The 10546-nt window shown below is 38.3% G+C and overlaps 1 protein-coding gene across 3 annotated transcripts in view; it reads right to left on the bottom strand.

Moving 5' to 3' along the window:
- Positions 1 to 882: 882 nt before the first annotated feature.
- mlip (muscular LMNA-interacting protein) overlaps positions 883 to 10546 on the bottom strand; it is a 39880-nt gene continuing 30216 nt past the window's right edge. For all 3 annotated transcript variants that reach the window (XM_035399506.1, XM_035399505.1, XM_035399507.1), the window contains 2 exons: positions 4737 to 4790; positions 883 to 3322 (listed from right to left, as the gene is read on the bottom strand). In XM_035399506.1, the coding sequence (XP_035255397.1) occupies positions 3092 to 3322; positions 4737 to 4790 (285 nt within the window). In that variant the 3' untranslated portion in view covers positions 883 to 3091. The remainder of the gene's footprint in view (positions 3323 to 4736; positions 4791 to 10546) is intronic.

Raw genomic sequence — 10546 nt, 5'->3', positions numbered from 1 at the left:
AACGATAACAAAAACTAGGTATTTGAATACGCCATTAAAGGTTTTATAAGCAGTGAGTTATTCATTGAAATTAAACTAGTGGAATGGATACTTGTTTTCAAGTTTAGAATTTTCCAATGAATTGCTCATTAAAATTTGTGTTGTGAAGAACTAATAGCAACATATACAGCTTATATTTAATTGGCTAAGGAACATTGAGCAACGGGAAATACTCTTTGCTAAAAACAAAATAAGCAGATCTAGAACAGAAAGGAGACAGAGGGAGAGACTTCATGGTGTGCGATGAGTTGTTGTCATCCCAGCTGAATAGAACCCTCAGACATCACAGAATGACATTAATCATGTGTGTGTCTGTCTGTGTGTGTCGGAGTCTGTGTGTGTGTGTGTGTGTCTGTGTGTGTGTGTGTGTGTGTGTGTGACTGTATTTGCTGTGTTAAATCCCTCTTTTACCTCTGCTTGTGCAAAACAGAGATGCACTCAGCCAATTTCATGCTGCCAAAGGCAGCTAATATTCTGAGTGATACCCTGCCTTACCCAGGCTGATGTAGGAACGAGAATTTATAGACAGCTGGGACTGAGGGTAGCGGTTGTCATAGTTACACGGTACAAATGATGTATGTCTTAATACAATACTTGAAGTTCAATAAAAAAAATAAAAAATAAAAAAACCTTCCAATAACTTACCTGAATTATTTAATGGCCAATAAATATGATATCTTTTTCTGATTTAAAATGTATAATTACCTATAATCTGGATTCTATAGTATTTTTTTCAATCAGGCTTAGATCATGTCTTTAACTTTGGCAACTCATATGCAAATGAAAATGTAAAATATTAATAATAATATTAATATTAATAACCAGCAGCAGAGGACAAAGTGGTCTTATTCAAAAGCCAATTTATATGTGCTTGAACATGGCAAGTTATTAGTTCATTGAATACAGATACATGATATTTTCCCTAGAACCAAACTACAGTAATTCAACTTATACATTAAACAGTCAATCAAACATTTGTTGGTTATTTGCATTTAACACAGTTGCAGTTAATAATTTTTTCCAACATATATATTCAATAATATCAATCTAGCTTTATAGTAGGAATCTATCGGTTTAATTGTGGAAAAATAGCTATACAACAGCCTGTGCTTTATTTTAGTTTATATTCAAACTTATAAGAATATGAAAGACTAAACACTTTAAAATTATTTTATAGCACCACACAAAACACTTTCCTTTTTCTTTATTTCTCTACTGAGAAATCGGGAGACATGTTCTGCGTGGTTTTAGTCAGTGTGTGCATCAGTGATTAAAATGAAAAAGTGAAGTCCATGGCTCGGAGACCTGGACCCAATATTTGAGAATATCAGGAACAACGTTACCCAGATAGGCCAACCATCTTTCACATTCCACTCTCAAAAACATTTATCTGCTATAAATATTTTTTTAATGGGATTATTTTGAGTCCTCAATTACATATGTCATCCAAAAATTATTATATGTAATCATTTTCGAATGTAAAAATATTTTTTTTATTTAAAAAATACTAATATGCAGTAAATATACATTTCTTCTGTACTCCAGTACATTACAAATGAACTATATAGTACATCAAAAGCTTCAATTTACAGCTGGAATAATGGCATCTTTCCCCCGTGACCCTGCCCGGGATAAGCAGGTATAGATAATGGATGGAAGGATGGATAATGGCATCTTGTCATATAATTTGAAAGTGTTTAGTCCATGTGTCACAATTAAGATTGTAATATTAAGGGCATTAGCAGTGTATGAATTTATGTCTTGTCCTGTTATTGTGTGCCTCTGAAGGACAAATATAGCAAGACTAATAACTGACCTCTGATTATAGGCTTTTTGTCAGCCTAGTGCATCTCTGTTTTAGAGCCAATTCACTAAACGTTTTTTTTTTTTTTTAAAGCAGGCAATTACACAGAAAGGGAAAAGGTTTATGGTTGGTCACAGTTAGCAAAGACAAAACCCATAAAAACCATGGCAAGCTTGAACGAAGCTCACGTGTCACAATAAAACACAAGTAAATGTCATGGAGGCATCAAACAGCATATATATACACACAGTGGAACATCAGAAAGATCTGTTATCTATATCAAACGAGTCATGAAGGTAAATGCAGCTCTAGGAATCCTGGATGACCACCAAAGGCACTGCTCAATACTGAATATCTTCTGTCTCACACTAGTGCGGGTCACAAAACTTATACCAACAATTCACCCGTGACACAGGATGACGTAAGCAAATGCATAAATAGTCCTGTCATTCGAGAATCTGTCCTGCTGAATCATCTCACATAGCTGTGACGATGCTGAGTAACAGAGAACTCTGGCAGTCATCTAGGACTCACAGAACTGCAGATACATACGTAATTCATTTTATTTCATCCTTTATTTCAAGGACTGGTTTCTGTGCTACACTAACTAAAGTTCTAGTTTTTAAACATTGCCAAGAGGAGTAACTGTACAACCTGTTAACTGTTTTTATTTCATTTATATTAGGAGGTAACTCTAACACACCTACCAACTGGGTCTTCCGTGTACCCAATCCCATAATTATTGCGTCTCTCATTGTAAATCCTTTTGTGTTTACTTTACTTAAGGCTGTTTATGAAACGTTTTGAAGTGCTGTCCCCTCCTGCTCTTCTTTTCATTGAGCATTACTTTTAAGAAGGCATTTGCATTCACAGTTCGGGCTTAAAGTGAAATGCTGGTGTATTTTCATATGTTAAGTACCCTTGTTTTACCCAGAATAGAAGGGTTCAGTCAAATTTGCATTAACCTTAAACTGCATATAAATGTTATGTTCATTCATGGTTAAGCAGATGGATCATTTTTTGTGGATCCACCCTCAATAGCTTTACCTTCTGTCCTCTTTGGTCATTTTTTTTTCTTTGTGAATCAGGATACATGGCTAGCGTCACATTTTTACACATATGTGTACGTATAATAAGCCTTAGAAATTAGTGTGAATACTGCATGGCTTTTTAATCCTCATCTATTGGATAAAAGAGGAGGCACTGCCATCTCACAACTGCTTTGTCCTCACCTCACCCTGGAACCACCTAAATGTGGGTCTCACGGACCTCTGTTTTCACGCGTGCTGTGTTGAAGGAGGCCGGACCTAATTTTGAGGATCCCTCTGCCACTGGCGGCGTGCTGGTCACTTCTTTTTCAGTTATCAGGAGGACCATTTCATCCGTTCTTCTGACGTCTCCTTTTCTGAATGTGGGGCTCCCAGCGTCTCTGCGGTCCTCAGCCAGCTGTGCAGTCTGGCCAGCTGGGGTGCGCACAAACTGTAAAAAAAAATATTTATTTATTTATTTTGTTATGGAGAGGAAATGAGCTAAGGAGCAGTGGACATCTTGCTGTCATGTCAATTATTTAAACTCCAGCTAAACTTGACTACACTAAGACCTGGATTTAATTTGTCATTATCTTTGACTTACAAATAAAGACAAGCATGAATTATTTTCTTCACAAACAGAGCCTGCTGAAATCTTTGCATTGACTCCCCCAAATTTGCTTCTGAAGAAAACAAGAACACCCATATTTAATGTTGAGGTAAACGGACAAATGAAAAAATGCAGACAACTTAAACCCTCGGTTTACTCAAATAACCAGTGGCATTAGCTCTTAGAAAACAAGCACAAAGCACTTTACAGTTAGTACAGTTTTGTTCAGGAAATGTGATGTTCACAAGACAGTGCCACAAAGTATGTTAAGATTAGAATTTTGATGATATGACTGGAGGACTTTGCACACCAAGTCTGATATTTTTGCTCAGAAAAAAATGAATTGTAATGCTGAGTAGTATGAGATAAAAATTAGCATTCAAATATAAATGTAGTCATAATTGTTACAACTCTGTCTAGGTCCAACCGTAACAGGAAGTAGGTTGAGGGAAATGAGCGGGTAATGGATATGATTACTGCAGACCGATTAACTCTGATCTCTATCTACTGTACCTATTCAAAACTAAAACTTGGCTAATCCTCGGAGGCCACAGGGTGGCTTTGAATGCTGAGCTTTGGGACAATCAACCTGCAGGCTGAGATCAGGAGTTTATTCAACTCAATACAACACAACTCTTAAGCTCTTGATGATGAAGCAGTAAGTCTACAGTTTTAGGATGCAATAGCCTGTTCAGGCTTTAACAAAAGAACAGACCGTTCAGCCCACATAGACTCACCATTCTGCCCACTGCATAGAGAACTCCCAGCACTATGTCTGGCCTTCAAGACCTGGTAAGCTATTCATGCATGAATGAATTACTGTGGGCTAAAATAAATGAAATACAAATCTAATGTGAGTACAAAATGGACACTTATCTAATTATAACCCGACTAGGCCCCTTTTTAAAGTTGATTTGACAAAGCTTGAAATAGCAGGACATCCACTTTATTCACACGTTTTAAAAATATAAGGTTACTTCATCAGACCAAGCACAATCAGGCAACCAAGGCAAAATAGCTTCTGCAGTAAAAATGTGTAGTTTTGTCCATTTTTACATGTGTCTTTACATTTGGCCAGGGGATACGGGTGGGCATATATAAAAGGAACTGATGTTTTCTTCATTATAAAGTGTGTGCAGCTGATAAGACTTTGTCACGTCTAATGGGACTGTGTCTCCACTTCCATTGATGGCACACATGCAATGCATGAAATGCATGAAATGCATGCTCCTTCCAGCCCGAGTGCAGAGCTTACCTCACTGCAGCTCAGAGCCTCGTTCTCGTGGACAGTCACTATTGGGTGCCGGGGCTTTGTGGGAATGCAGAGGGATGGGGAACAAAGGGAAGAGTGACATGTAATATAAATGTAATATAATTAGCAATTTCTGCAACAATTAAAATAACATGGCACTTTTATCACATCTCAACGAAAAGCTGCAGAGCTCTATAGGTGGATGGACAGACAGATAGATAGATCAATATAATATATTCAGCAGAAATATATTGTAAATATATTTAAGTTAAAAATGCCTGTTTTCATGATATGGAGTGTCGAGTGCATTAATCTAATTAGTCATCAAACCAGCATAGTGTGCTTTGGTACTTGCAGACCAAATAAACATTGTCAGTCCTCTTCTCAATGCAGATTTGTCGTTAATTTATTTTCACAATATTGGCACACGCACACACACAGATACAACCACACACATACACACGCACGCAGACACACACACTCCATTTGGCAGTTTTGTTTATGAAAAAAGGGCCCTGTGATCAGTCAGAGAACGCAGCACTGAAAATAGGCTCTCCTCGGCTGCAATGTCACTATCAGTCATAAAGGCGGAGAGTAATCAGACTAGCCCTGTCAGAGCCGGCAAATGTGACAGACTGGAGTCAGGCAGCGGCTTTTTTTTTCAGGTCAAGCGCTCTCATTGTCAAGTAAGGAACAAGAACCCTGTTCAACTAAAAACAGCTTCTTTTGAGTAGATTGTTTCTAAGAAACTGTCACAGAAGCACAAGCTTTGATTACGGAGCCTAGGTGTTTGACAGCTTCATATGCACTGCATGTGGTCGGCAGAATGTGGGAGGCTTCCCCATGGAGTCACTGATGTATATATATTTAAAGAATGATATTAGATTCTGGCATATTATTCTTTAAAAGAAAATGTCTACGATTTTGAAATACTACATGCTCTTGCAATATGCATAAATAATCATAAAATTATTGAATTAATCTTTTTTTTTGGGGGGGGGGGGGGTTGTATCAAATATAATCAAATCAGATGTAAAGATATTGCAACACCATTCTAATGGTCTTTTATTATTTCCTTCGCCGATGGGAGAGATTTAGACTCTGTCTTCAAAGTCATAGTAGAGTGTATACCTTGATTTAAACTGAAATCCAATGGCACAGAAGTGTGACTTGCATCCATAATTGGCTTCCATGACAACCGTGACATGTAAACAGATCCCTGTGTATTGATCTTTTCTCCCACGTTTAAAAAATAAAAATCCTTCCCTGCTCATCCAGCTAATACCTGTGATATTGTGTTGTGAATGTGAAATGATGGTAGCCCATACCACTGGGGTTATATGTCCCATTTGCAGGGATATTTCCTTATCCAAATAATTGACAGCCACACAATCCCCTTCAGAGAGGACTTGGTATTTCCAGGATTCATATATAGAGTTTATCCTTATTGGAGAGATTCTCGGCTTCAGCTGTCAATGCTAAAATCAACTTCAGCACTCAAAGCAAATGAGCACCCGCACTCAAGACAAAGCATCACAGACTTTTTTTTGTGACAATTAAAATATGAAGCAACCTTCTGGTGAGCCAAAGATGCAACCACATTTCTAAAATATGAAAAATGTACCAGTGATACCATGAGAAGCCTTTAAAGCAGCTGATTCTTTTTAGTTAGCCACTTTCAGAAGACAACCTTTGACTCACTGGCAAAAAAAAAGAAAAAGAAATAGTCCCGTGGTAAGAAAGCTTTTTTTTTTTTAAAGTGGTCTTTCGTGAGTCAGAGAAACTGACATCTCAGACAGCCTGTCACGGGCGTCCTCTGAAAGGTTGTTTTTTGAGAAACATGAGACGGCTCACGCTGTCATTATTTCACCCCTCACAAGTTTCTCCTGATTGTCCAGCAAGGCGGAGAGGTGAACTATAAGAGCTAAAATAAGGGCAGTGCCTCAATGCCGGCCATAATAAGCCAAAGCAGTCCCGCGAGGATTGGTCAACCTTGAGTTTTGGACAGCACCTCTGTTTATAACAGCCAATGGACAATGCAGAAAATAAAATACATTATAAACAAATACACTATATGACCAAAAGTATGTGGACAGCCCTTGGTCTGGGGCTGTTTTTCATGGTTTGGGCTAGGCCTCTTAGTTCCAGTGAAGGCAAATCTTAATGCAATGACATTCTAGACGATCTTGTGCTTCCAACTTTTCAGCAACAGTTTGGGGAAGACCCTTTCTTGTTTCAGCATGAAAATGCCCTTGAATCAATTTGAAAGCCAGCAATGCTCCAACATCTAGTATAAAGCCTTCCCCTGAAGAATGGAGGTTGCTATAACAGCAAAGGGTGGATCTTCATATTAATGAACTCCATATAAATGCCCATAATTTTGGATCATATGTTGCATGTCAGGTGTCCATATACTTTTGGCCATGTAGTGTATACAGCTCAGAGAGAAGGGGAAATAAGGATTTGCTTAGAAAGGTCACATAGGGGAACCTCTGACTGGTACTTGCAGTGGTAAAAGCTTGGGTGAGCCAAGGAATCTATACCTAAGGCATCTTACTCTATTGAGCTGACGCAAACAGGTTCATATGTGGCCATTAAATGAAAAGAAATGAATTATTCAAAAATGGCTTCTAAAAGGTTAACATCTGGCTGCAATGTAGTGAATTGTCTTTTCCATGCTGAGGGAGAGTAAATCTATCAAAAGGTAGGTTACATGATGGTTTACTTCAAGTGATGCTGGAAAACACCACTTTTTCTATCTTATCATTTTTTCCACCTTTTCCAAATTAAAATAGGTTTTATTGGCATAATATATATAAACTTTACTTAGTTCTACATACATAGGGTACATCTGTTGCTCACTCACCAAGGGGCTATGGCACTAGGTCACATACCAGGCAGTCTGTGGTACATTCACATTTACGTTTATTTATTTGGCAGAAACTTTTAACTAAAGCGACATATAATAAGTGCATACCAAAGGTCATTGAAACAACTACAAAACACAGGTCCGATAAGGTACAATACTCATTTTGTAACAACATCAAGATACTATCTGTCCCTGCCCAAGTAAGATAAACAATTTGTCTTTCTCCTTCTCTCTGTCTCTCTCTCTCTCTAACACACACACACACACACACACACACATTACATTACAGCAGGCCTCTAAGCAAAACAACTGTTAGCTCTGCACTAATAACGAAACTGTGGAATTTTATGATGAATCTTAAGTACACAGCGGTGGCCAGTTAAACAGTGAACTTTGTCTGATAGTTATCCTGACCTGGTTTCTGAACATGAATTCCAATTCCACTGGCAGGTTGATTTATTATTTTATTACCCAATTGTTCTAATATGCAGGCACTCATTTTGTGCACTTCATATGAAATCATTATAATTATGAGGAAAATATATTGTGTAAAACAACTCTGCTCACTTCTTTGTAGTCATTAAAATTATTATTATTTTTGTGAAGTACCGAAGGGTGCTGTGACTTCATTAGACGCAATCAAGTAAAACTGTGCTGATGGCTGACATAGTAAATTAACCTTCTTCAATCATCTGCTATTCAGCATGAGTCTATTAATTTTTCTTTACGAATGACAACCAAAAAATCTTTGTTAATTCAATCCAAACTATCGGATGGCCTTGTTTAAATAATGGCAAAGAAGCATCCAAAGGTTTTACCCGACTGCGGTCTCTTTTGTGTGATTGATTTTATATATGTTTCACAAATGTAATGGTGCTGCTTGTCAACTTTTAATTTAATTCAGAATGTCAGATGGCAACTATGTGCCCATTACTCCAACTTCTGCATTAGGCTAACATGGGTAAAGGAAATACATTTTCTGAATAATATTCCTCAGAGCCCTCCACCAATTACGCAGACCCTTGGCTTAAAGCCAGCCTTAACTGGCCAAAGGGTCGTCATGACGACTGCAGACCTAATCAATGGGAGGGGAGAGCAGGTTGTGTGTGGTAGCATTCCCCTCCTTCACTTCCCCTGCAATCAATACAGTCGTTCGCACAGTAAGCCCAGGCTGCCCCCTTTTCCATTTCCCAGGGGAGGGGGGATCTTGAGCATAAATATTCATCAGGATAGGGAAAGTCAAGAGGAAAGTCTGAGGAATCAATACTCTTAGCTCTGACTATTATTATTATTATTTTTATTATTATTATTATTATTATTATTATTATTATTATTATTATGTGTAGAGGTAGTAGTATTAATGCTCCAAAGTACTCTGTATATGTTTAGAAGAGGCAAAATTATTAACAAACAAATCAATAATGTCCGATAATTAACATGATTGCACTTTTTTGTTAAAGAGGCCTCTCAATGAGACTTCCTGGTTAATTAAGGTGAATAATAAATAATAAAAGGCCACCACAGGCAGATTCAATGAAAGCATACTACAAAAACAAGAACAGCAGGGGCACAAGTAAAGAAAAGGCAGTAGGCAGTATGAGCAGTATACCCATACCATAGTAATGTACACATAGACTGGCGGTCTTATAAGGTTGATGTCATATGCAACTGGTTAATGGGGATGGGATGGGGGGGGGGGTGTTCTGTAACCAGGATTAGAAATGACTGACCCCGTATGACCCCAGTAATTACCATCCAAAAATCAAAGTCTATTTTCAAATTTCAATTGCAAACAACAATAACATTATTACATTATTAAATTACAAGTGTGAACCACTGATATTTTGGTTCGGAAAATTTGCATGTCCTTTACAAATCCTTATCAGTTGGTGGTTGTGGGAGTTTTGACATGTCATGTTGATGGTTTAGATTAAAAGTATGCAAATTTTGTTGATTTTTCTCTTTGGAAGGTTTTCAAGGTTCTTCCTGCTGGATTACAGTAAACACTAGAGTGGGATGCAAAACTGTCTGAGGCAGGAAGCGTTGCCTCACAGAAGAAAAAAAAACAAGTCTTTTATTATTTCCTCGCCGACATCTGCACAAAGATGCCCTGGAGAGGCATGGTTATCAACTGCACAAATTTCCAACCTCCTGGCGTAATTGAGGTCTATCTACGGACAAAGAATCAGCCGCTCCAGATCTTCCCCGCTCTCAATCAGCAGCCAAATGAAAAGCACAGATGAGCACCGCTGAAAATAAGCTTGAGGGGTCCTGAAGTGGCTGTGACGGGCGGAGGGAGTAAGCCAGGTGTGTGCTGCCCGTGGTGACGAGTCACGCTAACAGCAGAGCGCTATGGGGGCTGCCAGCTGCCAAACAGAAGTCAGCTCAGGAGAGGGTTCACAGATTTATGAATAAATGTCACTGCTTCTTTCTTTGCAGCAGATATGATGAAGGCTAGATCAGAGATTTTTACCCATAACTCACCAAATACCTTGTTTACCCAGAATACGGGCCACCAGAAGCCAGCCATTTGAGGAGATAAAGATTTTACTGTTAGTGATTTTATGACAGGGGAAATTGATTGAGGAGCCAAACTTTGCTATTTTTCCAAAATGCCTGTACTGTACTGCATGTGCTGTACATGACAATGCAACACAGAGAGCTAGCTGCAGTACATTACAGCAAAGCTCTGTCGAACAATAGCCAGCACACAACACCAGCGCCATGGACCCAGATCGGGGTGGGTGATCAAAAATTCAATAGAGTCTGAACTCAGCGCAACTGATATGTGATTGATCCTTCGCTCTAAGGAAACTAAGAGTTTAAGTGATATGTTCATTTTGGTTTCTTAAAAACAATATGTCACTAACTTCACCACTCACCAAGCAAATAGCAACACTTAATTAAAAAATTAAATAACTGAAGCCTCAGTCACTGACAGTGA

The sequence above is a fragment of the Anguilla anguilla genome, chromosome 18, assembly GCF_013347855.1.
Source record: "Anguilla anguilla isolate fAngAng1 chromosome 18, fAngAng1.pri, whole genome shotgun sequence".
Classification (NCBI taxonomy): Eukaryota; Metazoa; Chordata; class Actinopteri; order Anguilliformes; family Anguillidae; genus Anguilla; species Anguilla anguilla.
Note: the sequence above shows the minus strand (reverse complement) of the source record. Positions and strands in the feature narration are given on the sequence as shown.